General features: G+C 37.2%; 1 protein-coding gene and 1 long non-coding RNA gene across 2 annotated transcripts; both read right to left on the bottom strand.

Moving 5' to 3' along the window:
* Positions 1-10,971: 10,971 nt before the first annotated feature.
* Positions 10,972-12,725, bottom strand: LOC108810882 (putative polyol transporter 1). Its single transcript, XM_018582955.1, has 3 exons — positions 12,599-12,725; positions 12,178-12,524; positions 10,972-12,033 (listed from the first exon to the last, which is right to left on the bottom strand). Exons 1-3 carry the CDS (start codon positions 12,723-12,725, stop codon positions 10,972-10,974), a joined length of 1,536 nt encoding a protein of 511 aa, XP_018438457.1.
* Positions 12,726-14,084: 1,359 nt separating this feature from the next.
* LOC130496659 (uncharacterized) lies at positions 14,085-14,583 on the bottom strand. Its single transcript, XR_008935822.1, has 3 exons — positions 14,447-14,583; positions 14,317-14,359; positions 14,085-14,215 (listed from the first exon to the last, which is right to left on the bottom strand). It is a non-coding gene; the product is annotated as an uncharacterized LOC130496659 (long non-coding RNA).
* Between the last annotated feature and the right edge of the window lie 8,131 nt (positions 14,584-22,714).

Here is a 22,714-nt window from a genome sequence, read left to right as displayed (position 1 = left end):
GGAACTTTCCCGTTCACAAGCATGATACCCTATCTTGCCTCAGCTCCCTCTTGGCCTCACCTAGTAAGGTTCCATGGTCATCTCAGTTTCCAGAAATAATATCGGTTTGGAACACAATACTTTTGAGCAGTGAGTTGAGCTGAAGTTACCCCCATCAGAACCTCCACTCATCTGCCTCAAAAGGATCCACACTACCTGAGAAATACTTTGTTCTCATCTGAGCTTTATGTGCTCCAGCACCCTCAGGTAGTCCACTAACCAAGCTGCCCTAGCTGATGGATCAATCTAGACCACCTCAGCTACTAGCCCAGCTTGATCATTAGCTGCCAAAACAGCTGCCCAATCAACCGGTTAGTCCTCTCATTGTTTGCAACAATTGTTTGGAGTCAGCCCGGTTTACATCACAAGAGGATTCAACTTCCCCTTCCAGCTGCAGCTCAGCTCTCCCCCACTAGAACCTCAGTAGGGTTGAGCTGACTTACAGTCACTCCAGCTTCATTGTTAACTTCCTCTAGCTGAGTCAACAATAAAACTGGTGGATTTAATCACTATCAGCATCCACTTGTCCGGATGCATGGGTGGACAACCACAACCCAACGATCCTAGAATCAAGCATGCTCTTGATACCAACTTGTAAGACCCAAACCCCCGGCTAGGCCGCGGTCGATGCCTCACGTCGCTCGGTCCATACCCTGACCGAACCACTCAATTTTTCGATCTTTAACTATACTTTCGCCTAAGGCGAAGTCTATCTTAGACCTTAGCTTAAGACTACCTTAGTCATTCCCTAGCTTAGATCCTTTCAACTTATGCACAGCGGAATATTATCTATCAACCATTGGTCTAAAACCAATCTAATACTTGTCAGGTCGAATCACCTTAGCCATGATCAGTAGACACAACTACTACCAGCTCCAAGGTTGATCCTGAACCTAATCCAAGTCATACAATAACTGAGGTTCCATTCCCCTAACCGTTCTATCTAGATCTATGCAATGTTTGCTAGATCATACCTTTGCCACATCCACAGAGCTTGATAGCTCTTTGTCTCAGCTGCCTTAGCTGTCTAGCTAGCTCATTCAGCTAGCTGAACTGAACCACTTCACTTGAGGTTCCCAACTCTCTTCCAGCTGATCGAGCTGCGAGGTAGCTTTGCCTAGCTCCCCATCCACTCGTCCAACTCCTCATTATACCTGTATAAACTCTCCCCTTAGGTACTTAGTCATTCAACCAACCATCCCCACAAACCAAGTACCTTTGGGAAGTCTTCAGCTGCAAAATCAACCTCAAGCAAACATGCTCCAAAAACTAATTAAAATTCATGATAAATCATGATAATTCATAACTAAGAGAATGGTCAAGTCAGATTTCTCAGAACTGGCCTCGATCATACTGATCTCGCCCATGAACAGCCCATATGGCCATAACTGACCACCTCTAAATCAATGAGATAAAACTAATCTCTCACCATGATAATTCATGATAAATACCCATTAAGAGATATTTGAAGTCGGATCCTAACAATTCCCTCAGGAACTATCAGATCTCCACTTACCTGCCCAACCAAGGCCATGGAGAGATTTCTCTGAACCGGCCACTCCATGGTTCAGTACCTCCACGTCTGATCAACATATAATAGGATTAATAATGCCCACCAGTTCCTGAGTCAATCAACCAACCACCCCACATGACTCAGAACTGATGAGTCTTCACACATACCTAACCGGCCATGGAACTATGTCCCACTGAACCTGATTAGTGTTGCTCTTACCACTGGTGCATCCTTTGATCAATCAGATCAGACACCTTGATCCATCATCCATGGATCAGGTCGTCCATCCTTGCCCATGATCAGATCACACACAGCCTTCCTTGTATAAACACACCAGCACAATACTTGTGGTCCATACCAACAAGTACCAGCCTTACTCCTCTCCTTTGCTTGCTGTTGGATCCAAACGAATTGGACCTTACACTCCACATGGTTCCTCTGTCTCTAGGACTCCCATGTGTCTCATCAGTGGGTCGGACTCATGGTTCACACCATGATCAAACCCAACACCAAACCATGATCCATCATTGATCACTATCCAATGAACATCATCTAACCATCATCCCACATGGATGAGTTAGATCAGTTATGATCCGCCCCTTTGTCCAGGGTCTTGGATTCCTAAGACACATCACAATATACATTCCTCAAGGGGCGTGCCATGCCTGGCCTTGATCCCACCCCAAGAGACACAACACAGACATAAACATAACCATAAAAATAAGTAATCAACACATGTTACCTCATACTTGATCTTGCTAGACCTTGTGCTTCCCTGATCAGGTCCGGCCTTGTGCCTCTTGCACTTGTATTAATCAGGTCTTATCACATACCTCCAGTATTGATAAGATACATTCATGGGTCGCACCCATCATCCCTTCCATGGAACTTCCATGAAACCAGTTTCTACACTGCATCCACCTTCAAGGCTGTACATGCCTTTGGGAGTGGAGTCCGGCCTTCTCCATTCAATTCTAACCATTTGCGTGTGTTACCATGATGTAGAGGAAGCCTAGGGTGTGTTCATCCATGATCAAACACCACCCAAGGGTCGTGCATCACTTCCCACTTCAGTTCCCATGAAACTGCCTTTCTACACACCACTGCCTTCAAGGCTGTCTCCACCATTGGAAGTGCATTCCGGCCCTCCATCTTCTCTCCTGGCTATTTGAATGTGTAGTATGGATGTAGAGGAAGCCCATGGCGTGGCAAACATCAATCAAAACACACCAGAGGGTCATTCACAACTCCCCTCTTGATTGCCATCAAAACTGCCTCTTTGCTGCCTTCATCCCACTCTTGGGGTTGGATGTTGCCATCCGACTTTCTCTCTGTTTTCTCTGGTTTTTCTTTGTGTTTCAGGAATAAGAATGAAGCCCTGACGTGCCTGCAAAGGCACGGACTTGCCCTTGTATTTATACAAAAGGAATGGTCACCTTTCCAAAGGTTGCACCCTTTCGGTATCATTTCTGGCCATTGATTTAATCAATGGTCCAGATCACACCTGTTCGCCCATGGCAGTTACCTGACGTCCATGACATGCCTAACTGCTCCTAGACATGTCACACAGAAGCCTAGGCTGGTTGCCCAAGCCCCTGGTTCAACCACAAGTGCCCACTGGCTCACCGGCACACCCGGGTGGTCCACATGGTCTGACCACTGTCCGGACTTGGCCCAACTGCCCAAGACTTGAACACTCAGTCCAGCTGAGTTGAGCTGATCCCCAGCTGACCCAGCTGAGTGAGCTAGTTCATCCAGCTCAGGGAGCTGACACACTCTTCAGTGAGCTACACTGAGCTGCACTACACTTCATCTAGCTGGTCGAGCTTGCTCACTGCATCGTCCAGCTGCCATACACTTTGTACAGCTCTTTTATACTTATCTCCTTCTTGGTTTAGCTATATATTAGCTTCCTGATGCCCTTAACCTTACTTCCAGGCCATGATACCCTTGTGTTTAGGTCACATGACCTGACTGGTGCGTCTCCTCGCACCATGGCCGATCCTAATGATCATTTCCAGGATCAGGGACATGACATTGTTTATAAAGCCTGAATCATTGTAATCGCCCATTAGGCTTATATCAATATAAAAGTTGACAAAAAATTATACATTTTTATATACGGTTACATACAAAAAAATATATTATTTAGAATTATCTCAAAAAAATGAGTGAGTACATACCCATCAGCCTGTGTAATGCGGCGTACAAAAATATCTCGAAACTCATGGCTAGAAGGTTGAAGAAGGTGTTACCAAAGGTTATATCAGAAACCCATGCGGCGTTCGTAGAAGGAAGGCTGATCTCTGATAAAATTCTCGTTGCACATGAGCTCCTACACGCACTCAATTTAGATAAAAATGTGCATCGGAGTTTGTTGCAATAAAGACCGACATCTCCAAAGTTTATGATGGGGTTGAGTGGTCATTCCTGGATAAAGTGATGAAGGCTTTAGGATTCACAGCGGCTTGGAGAGGTCTCATTATGAGATGTGTCTCATCAGTACGATACCAAGTACTCATAAATGGAGAGCCTCGCGGCAAGATATGTCCTACAAGAGGATTACGTCAAGGAGACCCGTTATCCCCTTACCTCTTTGTTATTTGCACAAAGTGTTGGTTCAGATGTCAAAGATGGCGGAAAACAAGAGAAAGATATCAGGACTTAGACTTGAAAGGTGGGCTCCCCCGATATCACATTTACTATTTGCTGATGATAGTATGCTCTACTATAAGGGATCAGAAGATGAGCTGAATCAAATTGTCCAAGTTCTCCATAATTACAATCTTGCTTCGGGACAGAGGATAAATGATCAGAAATCAAGTTTTTATTTTGACAAGAATATCCCGAGAAGTAGGCGAGAAGAGATGCAAAGTTAGAAATTGAGGGAACTGGTGGAGAAGGGTTCTACTTAGGCTTACCAGAATCTCTTCCGGGGGGGGGGGGATCGAAGGTCCATGGCACTCAAAATTTCTCTCCCCGGGAGGAAAGGATGTTATGTTAAAGGTTGTGGCAATGGCGCTTCCCACATACACAATGTCATGTTTCTTGATTCCCAAAACAATATGTATGCAGATCATGTCGCTGATGTCTGATTTTTGGTGGAGGAATAGAATGGAATCTAAAGGAAGGCATTGGAAGAGTTGTGAAAGTCTATGTAAGCCAAATGCATGTGGAGGTCTGGGGTTTAAGGATTTAGAGGCTTTCAATCTAGCTCTATTGGGGAAGCAGCTGTGGAGAATGTTAACAAACAATAACTCTCTAATGACCAAGATCTTTAAGAGTAGATATTTCAGAGATTCAGATCCCCTCAATGCCCCTCTTGGATCACGTCCATCTTATGCTTGGAGAAGCATCCATGCGACTCAACGCTTAGTCCAATAGGGGCAAGAGTAATTATAGGCAATGGAGCAGAGAATAATATTTGGACAGGAAGATGAATAGGAAAAGAACCAGCCACCATGGTGTGGTCGGTGAGATGGGGAGGGGGGAGTAATGGTTTGAGAGTCTCGGAGGATATGAGAGTTAAAGAGTTGATTTGTGGACATGGAAGAGAGTGTAACCAGGAGTGTTTCTTGATTCCCAAAAAATATGTAAGAAGATCATGATTTTTGGTGGAGGAATAGAATGGAATCTAAAGGAATGCATTGGAAGAGTTGGGAAAGTCTATGCAAGCCAAATGCATGTAGAGGTCTGGGGTTCAAGGATTTGGAGGCTTTCAATCTAGCTTTATTGGGGAAGCAGCTGTGGAGAATGTTAACGAACAAGGACTCTCTAATGACCAAGATCTTTAAGAGTAGATATTTCAGAGATTCAGATCCCCTCAATGCCTCTCTTGGATCGCGTCCATCCTATGCTTGGAGAAGCATCCATTTGGCTTAACGCTTAGTCCAACAAGGAGTAAGGGTAATTATAGGCAATGGAGCAGAGACTAATATTTGGACAGGAAGATGGATAGGAAAAGAACTATCCACCATGGGTGTTGTGGATGAGATGAGGAGGAGGGAGTAATGGTTTGAGAGTCTCAGAGGATATGAGAGTTAAAGAGAGCGGAATCAGGAGTTGCTGGAGAATCTGTTCACAGATGATGTCTGTGAAAATATAAAGGCAATACACCCAGCAGGAAGTAATAGTGCTGACTCCTATACTTGGGAATACACAAAAACGGTTCACTGTACAGTGAAATCTTCTTATTGAGTCCAAATTAATGTGGTTGGGGTGGACAAGGAGAAGCAAGAAGTAATACAACCCAACTTAGATGGTTTGTATCAACAAGTCTGGAATCTCAAAACCAGCCCAAAAATTCAACATTTCCTGTGGCGATGTCTCAGTAATGCTCTTCCAGTGTCAAAAAGATGTAGTAGATGTGATGCAGCAGATTAGAGCGTCAATCACGTTCTATTTGCAATGCCTGTATGCTCGATTAATTTGGGCTGTGGCGCAGGTGCACATTCCTCCTTCAGGTATTTGGGCGGATTCTTTCTTCTCAAATTTCCAATGGGTCTTGAATAAAAAGTACCTAAAAGTACAAGTGGAAGAAGAACTAGTACCATGGCTGTTGTGGAGACTTTGGAAGAACATAAATGAGTTTATATTTAGGGGTAAGGGCTACAGTGCTCCAGCACAGTGGAGAAGGTCAGGGATGATGTGAAGGAATGGAAATGCAGAGAAGAGGTCAAAGAAATGGTGGTGGAAAGACCAGCAACAGTAGAACCGGTGAGGAGGTGGTCTCCGCCAAATCCATCGTGGCTCAAGTGTAACACTGATGAGCAGATTGTAAGCTAAGCCACTAGTTTGTTTAACCAAATACGCTGAAGTTGAAGTTTCTAATAACTTGTTAGTTTCAGTTTATTCTTGATTCAATTTCTTTATTTAATGGATCTTTTCTCTGAATACCAACTTAAAACATTAAACTAAAAAATTGAAGAAAACAATCAATCCCCTATATATTAAAGGAGAAACATTTGAAAAATTGTAACCTCAATTTTGTAATAATTAAAAAAGACATCATGCTTAGGTGTCACTCAATTAGGTAGTCAATTACATTCAATTGAAAAATAAGTAGGTCCACATTCGATTTTATATGTCGCTAGATACATTCGTTGGTTAAACTATATGATATGATGATATGATATGATATTTACGATAAAGCTTGACTCGTTTTTAACTTTTATCTCATTGATGGTTTTCAGAGTTTTGTTTCATTTTATTCAACTTATCAGTGAGCCATTTTTATCATTTTAGGGGGTTTTATATCACCCTTTTGGATTATTATTTTGTTCTGCATGTCTCTAGATTTGGAAGGTTAATGGTCAAAATTGTTAATTACATTTACTTATGTTTTTTTCGCGATTCGTTGATTTCTATTTTGGTGGTGTATTTGATTCTATAGAGATCATTTAGTTTTGTGGTTCTAGGGATATGACCAATTGTGCTATTTTAAGGAGTTCTGAAATTTACTATCTTCTTCCATATCCGACTAAATATAGTATGATTATCTGGCAGGATTTAAGTAACTGCTGGATTAATCCATTGTTTTAGTGTTATGGTGATTTATGCATGCTGATTTTTATCGAGATAAATAGACTCATACGAATTTGTAAATCAGATTAGTACATTTGCATCTATGTGAACGACAAAAGACAATTGTTTCCTAACACTTCGTGCTAAACTATCCGTCTTCAAATTCTGTGTTCGTGGTACATGAATGATCTCCGAGCTGAGAAAAATTTTCTTGTAGGGTCTTGATGTCTTCCAAATGACTTGCAAAGGCAGGCCATTCTTCTGGTTTGGAAACCATCTTCACCAATTGAGAGCAATATGTTGCAAACGTGACCTGAAACTGACGCAAATTCCTCTTACATTCCATTGCTCAAAGTAACGCTTCCACCTCTGAATGAAGAGGGGAAACACTAGCCCTGACAGTTCTTTCTCCCATTAAGCCAACAAATCTTTCTAATGTACTATACCAACATTGTCCTGCAAAAAAAACTCATTATCCTTCCAAAAACCATCTGTAAAACATCAACGCCTTAGAATTTGCGGTAAATTCGGGGACTTTACTTGTCGTGTTGCCATCTGTATGGTTAGAGCTTGTGTTTCTGCCCAAAGCACTGATTCGGTTTCTGCAAAATTAAGTGTTTGCCTAGGATCCGTGTCCAGATCACTGAAAAACATGTTGTTCCTTCATTTCCAAATGTACCATTGAATCCATGCAAATTGATGATCATCCATTTTCAGGTAAACTCTCCAGAATATATGATTCATATTCGTGAAAAAGAACATGTGGAGGAAAATAGCTGGATCGGATGGTATATGTGATAGAGCCCAAACCTGACGTGCAAGAGGACATTCGAAAATAACATGGTTTATCGATTCCTCTGAAGCTTCACATCTAGCCCAACATATATCCCATGTTAGCCTTTCCGCTTGTAAAATTTTTTTCACTGCTATTCATCATGACATCAATTTCCATAGAAAATGCTTAATCGTTGGTGGGCATCAAACTTTCCAGCAGTAGGCTTTGAGTAAATCAACTGTGGGTCCAAACACTAGTGGAGGCTTTTCCTTGTCTGGATAAACCCGTTCTACTTGGTAACTTGATTCTACCGTGTATTTTTTATTTTTGTTTAAAATGCCATCCATCCCCATCCACTAGACGAGCCTTGCTCAGAGGTATTTTTTTCTATTAAATTTACATCATGGGTTTACACCAAAGTCTGAATTGTATGCAAGTTCGAAGTTCGTGAAGCTGAATCAATGAGTTGGTTGACTGTAAAGTCTGGGAAACTATTATGTTGTTCCAAGTTCGCGAAGCTGAATATATGCATGCTGATTTCTTTTTTTTTCTTTGAGTCTCCAATTTTGTACATTTTTTTGTGGCACTTAGATATCGTCTCGAATGGTGCGTCTGTAATTTTTTTTGTCAACTGTATAGGTATTTTGTTAACTACACGAAACACCCTGAGAGCACTAGAGCTAATGCGATTTCTGATGAAGAGATATTCAACCCAGAAAAATCTTGTTTAGTCTGTTCTTACTGTACAAATAAAATTTGACCCTGAATTTTCCTAAATAATTACAATCTAATGCCACTGAGATTATTATAACCCTTCCTTTTATAACTTTACAAAACCATCGGAATTAATGGACAGACTTAACCAGAATCAAATTGATTATGTGTTCCTTCCACTAAACTAAAAACAATTGTACAAACCTATAACCACATAATTGTATAACTTTATCATTCTGTTTTCAAATAATATTGCTTTAAATCATATATAATAGTTCTAAATAATATATCTTCGAATATAATAAAAATAAATTTTGATATTTATATACAAATTTCAAATTTAAATAACCATATCTAGATTTAATGTAATAAAAGGTATATTTAAAACACAAATATGCTGCATTTTAGTGTTTTATTTGTCAAAGAAAGAGCAAGGAACACACACAGTTGAAAAAAAAACAACCATCTCATTGGAAAATAATTCCAATAGCTAAATAATTCCAATAGCTAAATAATTCCAAGTTGAGGACGTTTGATTTCATGTTTAAAACTATCCTTGCGGATTCGGTTTTCCGAAACCGAACAGGATCGAACCGTCAGTCTTTGGTTAAACAACATTTTGAAAATTGATTCCGCGATTAATCAAATTAAATTTCGATTCGGTTCTGTTATCATTTATTTTCGGTTTTCATTTTTTTCCAAAATAACCAATTTTTTTTGGTTTTTTGTTAAATTCAGTAAAATTTTCCAAAAATAAATTGGATATGTTTGGTCATTTTTTCGATTAAATTTGGTTTTATTCTGGTTTTCCATTTCAATTTGGTTCGGTTTTCGGATACTTTTTGGTTATTTTTGGTTTTTCTACATTTTTCACAAAAATAAAATAAAAAACCGAACCTTGCCGATAACTGAACCAATTTTTAAAACCATTACGGATAAAACCGAAATCAAAACCATAATCGAACTGAAAATTTCGATTTGGTTCAGTTAGGATTGATCGGTTCAGACAAAAATCGCATGCCTATTTAAAACATGAAAATATAGCCATTTTATAATGTTTAAAACATATATAATTAAAGAAAACACTCGCGTGGGCTCGTGGGTCCGATCCTAGTTGACAATAAAAATGCTGGCACATTTGTAGTCAAAGGTGCAAAGAAAATTGCTACAGAAGTGAGTCATTGTTATTTCACCACACTTCTCCAACATTGACCACGAAGATTGAGTTTCATAAAATTCAATCAGACCACGTATGGGAGATTAGTTTTTTTACTCGGTATTGTTTTAAAATTTTGTTTCTAGCTTTGTTGCTTTGGTTTTTATACTTACTAGTAAATAAGAGTAACTATTTATTTTGTAATGGCACTACATGACTCATATGCTCAATTGTTATTGTTTAGTAGTTTGGTCTCAATTTTATCAGGTTTTTTGAAGATAGACAACCCATATAAAGGTAAATTGTTTGAACTTGGAACAACACAAATACAGAATTATGATCCCATTGAATTACCAGTCATTTTTTTTTCCTTTTCAGGCTCTTTTGCAGCGAGATTTGATCAATTTGACCAGAGCTTTCATCGTGATGAGCAAGAAACTGACTGATTTATTCGAAGCTAGATGTGTCACAGTACCACGAATACGAGAAGCTAAGCAACCACCTAATACATCTCAGAATCCCCAACAGAAACATCACCAACTGAAGTGGCTACTACATACTCTTTTCCATCCGAGCCTCCCATAACCAACAAGCAGAGAATCTAAATATAGCCACCAACAAACAAACAAAGAGTTTGATGCTTCTTGCCACAGCTTGATCATTTGTTATGTTTTTATTTTTCAGTACTTATAAGTTTAGCTTCTTGTGTGTGTACTAGAAGTTTAAAATCGACATTTATGTTTGATAATTTCAGATTTATTATAATATAATATTTAAAATCAATTAATTTGTATATTAAAAAAATAAAGCTTTGTTCGTTTATATATTCAAATCCAGCATTTGAATAAAATCTGTAGCCATGTCATTGCAATTAGCTACGACCATTGTTGTCATGAATCCGTTGCGAGCTGGCTACAAATTGGCGACGATTCACAGTCAACGTTGGTGCTGTGATTTCATTCTAGCTACAAAAAATTCAGTAAACATTCCACTGATTTCTTGTAGTTGCGTGATGGCTATATCTTTGTATATGTGCTTGTTGTTACAAAAAAATAGCAGCAGTTGGGTTTGAACTCACATTCTTAAGAAAATAAAATTGTTCTTAGTTAACAAGTTGAGCTAAATGAATACATTAAATTATTTACACATGTTAATTAGTTTTGTATTTAAATATGTGGCACATCCCCAATATTATTTTCATTTTAAGAAAAATTGACCCAATATTCACAACAACATATTTCATTATTTTTATCAGTGTTCCTCAACCACTTCTTTACCTTCCTTCGTAACATTCTTCTTCTTGTTTGCAGTGTAGCTCCCGAAAAGACTCTCCATCTCTTCCAAAGGCATACCTCGTGTCTCTGGAAGGAAAGTAAAGAAGAAGGTCCATGCAGCGGCAGCAACTCCAGCAAAGAGAAGGAATGCACCACCAATGGTTAGACCTTTAGAAAGCGATAGGAATGTCATTCCGATAATACCACTCATCAATCTATTCAACATCACTCCCAAACTTGCCCCTTGAGCTCTTAGCCTCACAGGGAATATCTCTGAGCAGTAGACCCACGTCACTGGTCCTGCACCTATTGAGAATGTTGCTACAAACGTCATTACCGTCGTAACGCTAAGCCCAATAGCCCACTTGATGGTCTGTCCTGGGTTTCTGTCGATGACTGTAAGACTAGTCCCAAGCGCGCTCAAGGAAAGAAACATTCCCCCCATACTCGTGAGCAACAAGGCACGACGTCCAAACCGGTCGACCACGCAAGTCCCTACAACGATAAAGAGTGTTTTGACAACTCCAACAGCGACAGTTGCCAATAGCTGGTCATTCTTGGATTTCAGTCCAGCCTTTAGGAAGATGGTAGGAGAGTAAAGGACGACCGCATCAATCCCGGAGGCTTGCTGAGAGAAATGGATACCAAGACATGCTATTAGGATATGTCGGACAGCAGGGGTTGGTCGGACAATAAGATCCTTCCACACACCTTTTCCTGCACTCTTTCTGTTGGGAACAACTATAACATCGTCTGTCATGTCCTCGGGAATTCCGGCAGCCCGTTTGATGTCATTGAGCCTAGAGATGGCTTCTTCTTTGGTGTTTGAGATTTTGTCAAGAACTTTAAAAGCATTTCCAAGACGACCCTGGAGGACGAGCCATCTCGGAGACTCAGGCATCGCCAACACTCCAATGGCTAGGCACACCGCAGGAATCGCTCCGATACCTAACATGAGCCTCCATCCAAGATGTTCTGGAAGCTTGGAGAAAAAGTAGTTCGATACGTACCCCAAAAGTATACCAATGTTGATAAATATCTACATACAACACAACATATCATTATAAATTTCATTTACAGTGTGCAGTTCATCATATTTAAAATTAGAAAGCTTCAAAGTAGTGTAGCTATTGGTTTAAAAAAAATATAATAATAATAAAAATAGAAAGGTCAAATTTTAGACCTCAGGGAAAGAGCTGAGAAAACCACGAGAAGAAGCAGGAGCAACTTCAGCGGTGTAAACTGGCGCAATCATCATAGCATAACCGACACCAATACCAGCTACAAAACGGCCAACCATAATGAAAGGATAATTTGTGGCAAACCCCATGAGAAGGGCACCACAAAAGAAGAAGGCTCCTGCCAAAACTATGGTGTATCGTCTCCCGATCCAATCAGAAGTTCTACCGGCGGCGCCTGAACCTACCAGAGAGTAGATGTTTAAAATTCCCATAAGGATCTCAAGCTGTACGTCGGACAGTTTCAAATCATCTTTTATAAAAATCGCAGCTCCACTCATCACTCCAATGTCTGCAACATCCATAGATATGTAAGGGTGGTTACAGAAACCTACTATGACATGGATTGTTAGAATTAAATTGTACCGTAACCAAGGATGATTGAAGTCATGGAGGCTAAGATTGCACAAGCAAAAGCAAACCGGCTTCTATTCCCCCTTGGTGGCTCTACTTCTTCACTGACAACACCTTTTTCTATTCCAGAGGAATTCATTGTCTTCACCATGATTGCAAGAAAATGAAATTAATTAATAGAAGAGAGTATGAAACTGGCAGATGAACTTTGTTTCTTGTGGATGATGGAACATTGGGAGGATGAAAGGGTTTAAATAAACATGGAATGCTCACAACAGAAACTAACTAATATCGACTGTTAAAAGCAAATACTTAGTTACTTGATTACCTGTTATGGTCAAACAAGATTTCAGGGATAAAAATTAGATTAGAAGATGTCAAGAGTCATTTTTTTTGCTCTTATCTACAAGTTTTGTCCTAAATTGGTTGTTTACAGTAAGAAATGATTTAACAAGATTTGTCTCTTTTTGTTTGTTTGTTTTTTCTATTTATCCTAACGGTGAACAGAAATAAATACGATTAATATAAATCTAAAGATTGTAATATATATATATATATATTTTTGGTAATGAGAAAAGATTATGATATATATATATATATATATATATTAAATATTCTTTTAAAGATTTCTAAACTATATAAATCTAAAATTGATAAATATGATATGTTAATAAAAAATCAGAATCACAATATAGATAATATGCTTTTTACTAATGTTTTTCTCTAAGCTTGACTCGTTTTTAACTTTTATCATTTATGGTTTTGAGAGTTTTGTTTCATTCTATTCAACTTATCAGTGAGCCATTTTTATCATTTTACGGGGGTTTGTCTCATCCTTTTGGGTTATTATTTTGTACTGCATGTCTCTAGATTTGGAAGGTTAATGATCAATATTGTTAATTACATTTACTTATGTTTTTTTGCGATTCGTTGATTTCTATTTTGGTGGTGGATTTGGTTCTAGTGATCATTTAGTTTTGTGGTTCTAGGGATATGACCAATCGTGCTATTTTAAGGAGTTCTGAATTTTACTACACTACAGGAAATATGGGTAGTCTTAGCGGACGGAAAACGCTATGTAAAGAAAAGCATAGCGCTTCCTTCACCGCTCTGACATCGCCCGTTATAAAAAGTCTGGTACTTTTAATAGCGGTTTTCGTTTATGCTATAGTTAAGTAAACAAAGATAGCGATAATTTCTATGCTATTGTAAATATAATATATAATTCGCTTTTATATACGGGAATAACAATTAATTAATATTTAAAATTTAAAACCACCAAATATAATTAAACAAAAAAATAGTTAATGATTATATTTAAATAAGCCAATTAATTCATAACTAAAAATCAAAATTTATTTAGTAATTTAATTCTAGTTTACAAATAAATTCTGGTTTACAAAACCCAGTTTACAAAACCCGGTTTACAACGGTTTACAAAACCCGGTTTACAAATGTAAACCTAAAGCCTAACCTAAAAAAACAAAATCAACCTAACAGCCTCCTTCGGTTTCTTTATCTTTGAGGCCGACCACCACCCAACAGCCTCCTCCACCGCACTAACTACCATTGATGATGTCGAGACCACCATTGTTGACGCCGATGCTACCACCATCAAGCTTCTTCAGCCTTTTTAAACAAAGAATACAAAAACAAAACCGGAATTAGAACACAGAGATAGAGAGAGAAAGACGAAGCCAGAGATGAAAACAAAACAAAAATCAATTAACTATGTTAACACGACTTCTTCTCATTCCGTACTTCGTCTTAGATCTGTAAACAAAACAAAAATCAATTAGAAGTATATAGGAAGATGAAAAGAAAGAGAGAACAGATAAGAGAAAGGGGAAGTGAGTTTACCTGTCGTGATGGTTGCCAAGACTTCGTCTGTGCTTAACACTTTGAATCAGAAAACCCCCTTGGGACTGAGAGGAGAGGAGAGGAGAGGAGATCGAAACTTAACACTTCTAATCAGTAAAAACCCTTGGGACTCAGAGAGGAGAGGAGATAGAAACAGAGACATCTAGAAAGATGCAAGATTACTATTTTTTTGAGATCTGTAGAGAGAAGAGATCGACAGAGAGACACAGTAGAGAAGAAAAGAAGTTAGACCATTAGATCTCTTTTAGTCCATTCTAATCCGACGGTGGAGATTGTGATCCGTGTAAAATCATCTTATTGGTCAATGACAATTTTCCTTTTTCTTTTTCTTTTTCTTTTAACTTGTTTGTTTATAATTCTTAAGCTAAAACTAATTAGTAATGACCATATTTTTACTTTGTAAGAAAAAGATATTTAGTTTTAAATAATCTGTATGTATTTAGTTAATTTTATATTTATATTTTATGGTTTAAATTAAAATTGTAAGATCACATGTTTAAAATGAAAGGATTAGTGTTTATGATATAGGGTTTGATGTTCAAAGTATGTGGTTTATGGCATTATATTTATAGTTTTGTATTTGAAAGTTATGATCTATATAGTTATCTTTTTTTGTTTTGACAATATATAATTTAAGTTTAAAATGTTCTATATATTTTAAGTATATATTACAAATTTGGGGTTAAGATGGAGGGTTTAGGGTTTGAAGGGTTTGTGAAATAGAATTGTGCTTAAGATACATATTATAAAATGAAATTGATAAAGTTATTGTTTATATAAGGAATAGGTTTAAGTTTAGTAATTATATTATTTGTAGTAATTTGATTTTTGACTTATATGTAGGGTTTGAATTAGGGGTTTAGGGTATTAGATTTAGGGTTTAGATTTAAAATTTAGTGTCTGAGGTTTTGATTTTAAATTTGAGATTAGATTTTAAAATGATTGAAATTTTGATTTTAGGTTTAAGATTAAAATTATACAAACAAAACAATTTTTTATAGATTGAAATGTAATAGGTACTTTATAAATATAAACACTAATTTAAGTTTATGGTTTAAATCCTAAATTTTAAACATAGCCTTTAAATTATTACAAAATGCAATTTGTCACATGAATCATAGTGCTCGAATTGTCAAGACTACAAGATACTGGTATGACCCCTTTGTTTACTTCACACATGTATATGTATCCATATTAACAGAGTCAAGGGCCAAGAATCAAGACTATAAGATACTGGCATGATCCCTTTGTTTCAAATAGTCACATGGGAAGATTTGAATCCAAGAATGCCACAGTATCCGGAAGGCAATCTTACACCGCCAACTGTATCCATGCATGCAAAGATGCATTCATCAGATCAGCCAGCTCCACCTCCACGGCAAGCACCACCAGAAATAAGAGCAGGAGTCGCAAGATTTGTGGGAGACTTGTAAAGCTTGTTTTCTCTTTAACTTTTGTTCCCTGCAAAAAGGGAAACACGAAGTAGAACAATCAAAGGCAAAGAAGCCATGTTGAACTAAATCTCACAAAAGCCACCATCCATTGTGAACAAAGCCAAACAATGTATAGATATGAAAAGTTTCTCAGCATAACACATCACACACACAACTAACTAAGAACATAACCAGTTTCAGATGCAATGAAGAGACACAATGGACCAAACCGCAAACTTTGTCTTCTCAACATAGCACAACACACACACTACTAACTAAGAACAGAAAAAATTTCCAACCAAGATTTCAGATGTAACAAAGAGACACAATATATCAAACTGCAAACTTTGTCTTCTCAACGTCACACAACACGCACACACTACTAAGAGCAGAACCAGTTTCCTACAACACTCCGACAACCACACTATGGATCTTTGTTATCATTGAAAAAAAAAGATAAGATAGGGGTAGAATCCTTCACATACAAGTTTGAACTGTCGTGGATATTGACACGCCACAAGAGAACCATAACTAACTTCCAAGATGATGGCACCTTCCTGCAAGTGAAGACAGGACAGAAGCATAGTTCCAAATTTAGTGACATATCACAGAGTAGCTAAAATAGATAGGTGCAAACAGAAATTTGAGCTCAGAAACGTCCTCTTACCATGTGTATAACGAAATGCTAATCCAAGCCATCACGTGGTAGACATCTCTGTAATTAAAACATGTATATTTGTTTTAAAAATCAGACACATCGGGGAAAGCAATAAGATAAAAGAAGGAAGCCAATTAAGAGAAGAATGTGAGTCTGTGACTTGAACAAATCTCAATGATTCTACAGATGCAACCACTAAACGGGTTGGAAGGAAGTCAATCCTATAAAAGTCATCTACTTTCAACAGATTCTACAAAATGGGTTCCAACAAAACAATTATATCTCTCTCTATTCCAAGTGAAACAGGAGACAAAAAAAATAAAAAGAAAATACGTTTACTTTGAAAGTATGTTTCGCTTGGTCAGAGAAACCATTCCTTGAGAACCTCAGCTTTGTTACAGTCTGCACCCAACAAAGATCAAAGTTAGTTTTGATTAGTGAGCTGAAAAAATTATCAGATAACTAAAGATAATTATAAAAGTGAATCTCTCAATAGGATTGGGGAAAAGAGAGAACCTTTCCGCCATGGCTCCAGGATTTGAGGCGAGCAGAGAAAGTGCCTGAGAGGAAGAAGAAAAGGAGACGACTTTAGAGGACGGGAGAGGTGATGAAGTAGGTTTCTGTTTAATACTATCTCTGAAGCAAATATGGATCATAAATCAAATCAAGAATTAGGGTTCTTGCTCGAATCAGAGAGGGATTTAGGGAGCGGACTACGGAAAGGAAACAGAGACAATGGCAAAGAGAGATAGAGAAATTACAACTGGGATACCCAGGAGATTTAACTCAGCTGGCCGTGAATGACTAAGATTGGAGTGTTGTCCGGTGGAAGCCATGATTTCGTGAGATATGGAGGAGAGATGGAGACGATGAGTTCGTGAGAGAGAGAGAGAGAGAGAGAGAGAGAGAGAGAGAGAGAGAGAGAGAGAGAGAATACAAAAGAGTGAATCAGAGAAAATTTGTTAGAGCCTTTTTCTAAGTATTGGAGCCAATACTACCACATTAACGCGGCTAAAACAAATTATTTTCCCGCGACATCAAACATAGCGTTTTTAATATATAAATGCTATTAAAAAAATCAGTGTTGGTATATAATAGCAGAAACATCAAAAACGCTATAGTCTGATGCTATTAATACTCACATTTCCTGTAGTGCTATCTTCTTCCATATCCGACTAAATATAGTATGATTATCTGGCAGGATTTAAGTAACTGCTGGATTAATCTATTGTTTTAGTGTTATGGTGATTTGTGCGTGCTGATTTTTTTAACGAAATAAATAGACTCATACTGAATCTGTAAATCACATTAGTACCTTTGCATCTATGTGAACGACAAAAGACAGTTGTTTCCTAACACTTCGTGCTAAACTAGCCGTCTTCAAGTTCTGTGTTCGTGGTACATGAATGATCTCCGAGCTGAGAAAACTTTCTTGTAGGGTCTTGATGTCTTCCAAATGACTTGCAAAGGTAGGCCATTCTTCTGGTTTGGAAACCATTTTCACCAACTGAGAGTTATCTGTTGCAAACGTGACCTAAAACTGACGCAAATTCTTCATACATTCCATTGCCCAAAGTAACGCTTCCACCTTTGAATGAAGAGGGAAAAGACTAGCCCTGACAGTTCTTGCTCCCATTAAGCCAACAAATCTTTCTAATGTACTATACCAACATTGTCCTGCAAAAAAAAACTTGTTATCCTTCCAAAAACCATCTGTAAAACACCAACGCCTTGGAATTTGTGGTAAATTCGGGGACTCTACTTGTCGTGTTGCCATATGTATGGTTAGCTCTTGTGCTGCTGCCCAAAGCACTGATTCAGTTTCTACAAATTTAAGTGTTTCCCTAGGATCCGTGTCCAGATCACATGAAAACCATGTTGTTCCTTCCTTTCCAAATGTACCATAGAATCCATGCAAATTTATGATCATCCATTTTCGGGTATACTCTCCAGAATAAGTGATTCATATTCGTGAAAAAGAACCAGTGGGGGAAAATAGCTGGATCGGATGGTATATGTGATAGAGCCCAAACCTGACGTGCATGAGGCATTCGAAAAACACATGGTTTATCGATTCCTCTGAAGCTTCACATCTAGCCCAACATATATCCCATGTTAGCCTTTTCGCTTGTAATTGTTTTTTCACTGCTATACATCCTGACATCAATTTCAATAGAAAATGCTTAATCTTTGCTGGGCATCGAACTTTCCAGCAGTAGGCTTTGAGTAAATCAACTATGGGTCCAAACACTAGTGGAGGCTTTTCCTTTTCTGGATAAACCCGTTCTACTTGGTAACTTGATTCTACCGTGTATTTTTCATTTTTGTGTAAAATGCCATCCATCCCCATCCACTAGACGAGCCTTGGTCAGAGGTATGTTTTCTATTAATTTTACATCATGGGTATACACCAAAGTCTGAATTGCATGCAAGTTCGAAGTTCGCGAAGCTGAATCAATGAGTTGGTTGACTGTAAAGTCTGGGAAACTATCTTCACCAATTGAGAGCAATCTGTTGCAAACGTGATCTCAAATTCCTCATACATTTCATTGCTCAAAGTAACACTTCCACCTCTGAATGAAGAGGGGAAACACTAGCCCTGACAGTTCTTGCTCCCATTAAGGCAACAAATCCTTCTAATGTATTATACAAACATTTTCCTGCAAAAAAAACTCATTATCATTCCAAAAACCAGCTGTAAAACACCAACGCCCTGGAATTTGCGGTAAATTCGGGGACTCTACTTGTCGTGTGCCATCTGTATGGTTAGTGCTTGTGCTTCTGCCTAAAGCACTGATTCAGTTTCTGAAAATTTAAGTGTTTCCCTAGGATCCGTGTTCAGATTACTGAAAACCATGATGTTCCTTCCTTTCCAAATGTACAATAGAATCCATCCAAATTGATAATCATCCATTTTCGGGTAAACCCTCCAGAATAGGTGATTCATATTCGTGAAAAAGAAACAGTGGGGGAAAATAGATGGATTGGATGGTATATGTGATAGAGCCCAAACCTGACGTTCCGGAGCACATTCGAAAAACACATGGTGTATCGATTCCTCTGAAGCTTCACATCTAGCCCAACATATATCCCATGTTAGTCTTTTCGCTTGTAAAACTTTCCTCACTGCTATATATCCTGACATCAATTTCCATAGAAAATGCTTATTCTTTGGTGGGCATCGAACTTTCCAGCAGTAGGCTTTGAGTAAATCAACTGTTGGTCCAAACACTATTGGAGGTTTTTCCTTGTCTGGATAAACCCGTTCTACTTTGTAACTTGATTCAACCGTGTATTTTTCATTTTTGTGTAAAATGTCATCCATCCCCATCCACTAGACGAGTCTTGCTGAGAGGTATGTTTTCTATTAATTTTACATCATGGGTATACACCAAAGTCTGAATTGCCTGCAAGTTCGAAGTTTGTGAAGCTGAATCAATGAGTTGGTTGACTATAAGGTCTGGGTAACTATTATGTTGTTCCAAGTTCGCGAAGCTGAATATATGCATGCTGATTTCTTTTTCTTTTTTTTTTTCTTTGAGTCTCCAATTTTGTATTTTTTTTTTGGTGACACTTAGATATCGTCTCGAATGGTGCGTCTGTAATTTGTTTTGTCAACTGTATAGGTATTTTGTTAACTACATGAGACACCCTGAAACTAGTAGAGCTAATGAGATTTCTGATGAAGAGATATTCAACCCAGACAAATCTTGTTAAATCCGTTCTTACTGTACAAATAAAATTTAACCCTGAATTTTCTTAAATAATTACAATCTAATGCCACTGATATTATTATATCCCTTCCTTTTATAACTTTACAAAACCATCGAAATTAAATGGACAGACTTAACCAGAATCAATTCCTGCAAAACTGACTAACATAAAGTCACGTTATTTAAAACCAACATGCCACGGTTTGTGTTGCTAGGCATAATCAAACACAAATTGATTATGTGTTCCTTCCACTACAGTAAAAACAATTGTATAAACCTATAACCACATAATTTTATCTAATATATATAATGATTAAGAATGCATTACATTATGAAGGAGCTGTTTCAAATTTAAGTTTGGTTTTCATGTAATGTTCTGTTTACTCGGGGTTTGTTTATTTGTTATGAACAATCGTATGGTTTATCAAACATTTATCAAATTATCTATCCAGTTCTTCATACTTAGTTTGGTTAATTAAATTCATAAAATATTAAACCGCTAAAAATAATACTCTAAGTTAAAGATGTTATAATTAATCATTAGATATCATCGGCGCACAAAATTGGAAAGGGATATAATTTTGTATTTTCTTAAACTCAATAACATTCCAAAAACTTTACTTATTTCTACGCTACCATCATAACTAAAAATATATCAATCAACTAAAAGAATCTTATCATTCTGTCTTCAAATAATATTGCTTTAAATCATATAAAATAGTTAAAAAATAATATATTTTCGAATATAATAAAAATAAGTTTTGATCTTTAGATACAAATTTACAATTTAAATAACCACATCTAGATTTCATGTAATAAATGGTATATTTAAAAATCAAATATGCTGCATTTTAGTGTTTTATTTGTCAAAGAAAGAGCAATGAACACACACAGTTGAAAAAACAACCATCTCATCGGAAAATAATTACTGTAGCTAAATATGAACAAACAAGTTGTGGACGTTTGTTTTCATGTTTAAAACTATCCTTGCGAGTTCAGTTTTCCAAAACCAAACAGAATCGAACCGTCGGTTTTTGGTTAAACAACATTTTGAAAATTAATTCCGAGATTAATGAAAATTAAATTTCGATTCGGTTCTGTTATCATTTATTTTCAGTTTTCACTTTTGTTTCTGAAAATAACCAATTTTTTTTGTTTTAGGTGAAATTCAGTATAGTTTTCCAAAAATAAATTGGATATGTTTGGTCATTTCGATTAAATTTGGTGTTACTCGGGTTTTCTATTTAAATTTGGTTCGGTTTTCAGATATTTTTTGGTTATTTTTGGTTTTCCTATATTTTTCACAATAATAAAATAAAAACCGATCTGGACCGAGAACTGAACCAATTTAAAAAATCATTCAGAATAAAACCGAAATCAAAGTCATAATCGAACCAAAAACTGAAAAATTCGATTTGGTTAAGTTTGGCTTGATCGGGGCGGACCAAAATCGCATGCCTATTGAAAACATGAAAATATAGCCATTTTAAAATGTTTAAAACATATATAATTAAAGAAAACACTCGCGCGGGCGCGCGGGTCCGATCCTAGATGACAATAAAAGTGCTGGCACATTTGTAGTCAAAGGTGCAAAGAAAATTTCTACAGAAGTGAGTCATTGTTATTTTACCACACTTCTCCAACATTGACCACGAAGATTGAGTTTCAACTCATAAAATTCAATCAGACCACGTATGGGAGATCAGTTTTTTTACTCGGTATTGTTTTATAATTTTGTTTCTAGCTTTGTTGCTTTGGTTTTTATACTTACTAGTAAATAATAGAGTAACTATTTATTTTGTAATGTCACTACATGACTCATATGCTCAATTGTTATTTTTTTAGTAATTTGGTCTCAATTTTATCTGGTTTTCTGAAGATAGACAACCCATATAAAGCTAAATTGTTTGGAATTGGAACAACAAAAATACAGAATTATGATCCCATTGATCTACCAGTCATTTTTTTCCTTTTCAGGCTCTTTTGCAGCGAAATTTGATCAATTTGACCAGAGCTTTCATCATGATAAGCAAGAAACTGACTGATTTATTCGAAGCTAGATTTGTCACAGTACCATCAATACCAGAAGCTAAGCAACAACCTAATATATCTCAGAATCCCCAAACAGAAACATCACCAACTGAAGTGGCTGCTACATACTCTTCTCCATCCGAGCCTCCCATAACCAACAAGCAGAGAATCTAAATATAGCCACCAACAAACAAACAAAGATTTTGATGATTCTTGCCACAGCTTGATCATTTGTTATGTTTTTAGATTTCAGTACTTATAAGTTTAGCTTCTTGTGTGTGTACTAGAAGTTTAAAATCGACATTTATGTTTGATAATTTCAGACTTATTATAATATAATATTTAAAATCATTTATTTTGTATATTAAGAAATAAATCTTTGTTCGTTTATATATTCAAATCCAGCATTTGA

This window comes from Raphanus sativus, chromosome 6, assembly GCF_000801105.2.
Source record: "Raphanus sativus cultivar WK10039 chromosome 6, ASM80110v3, whole genome shotgun sequence".
In the NCBI taxonomy this organism is placed as follows: domain Eukaryota; kingdom Viridiplantae; phylum Streptophyta; class Magnoliopsida; order Brassicales; family Brassicaceae; genus Raphanus; species Raphanus sativus.
Note: the sequence above shows the minus strand (reverse complement) of the source record. Positions and strands in the feature narration are given on the sequence as shown.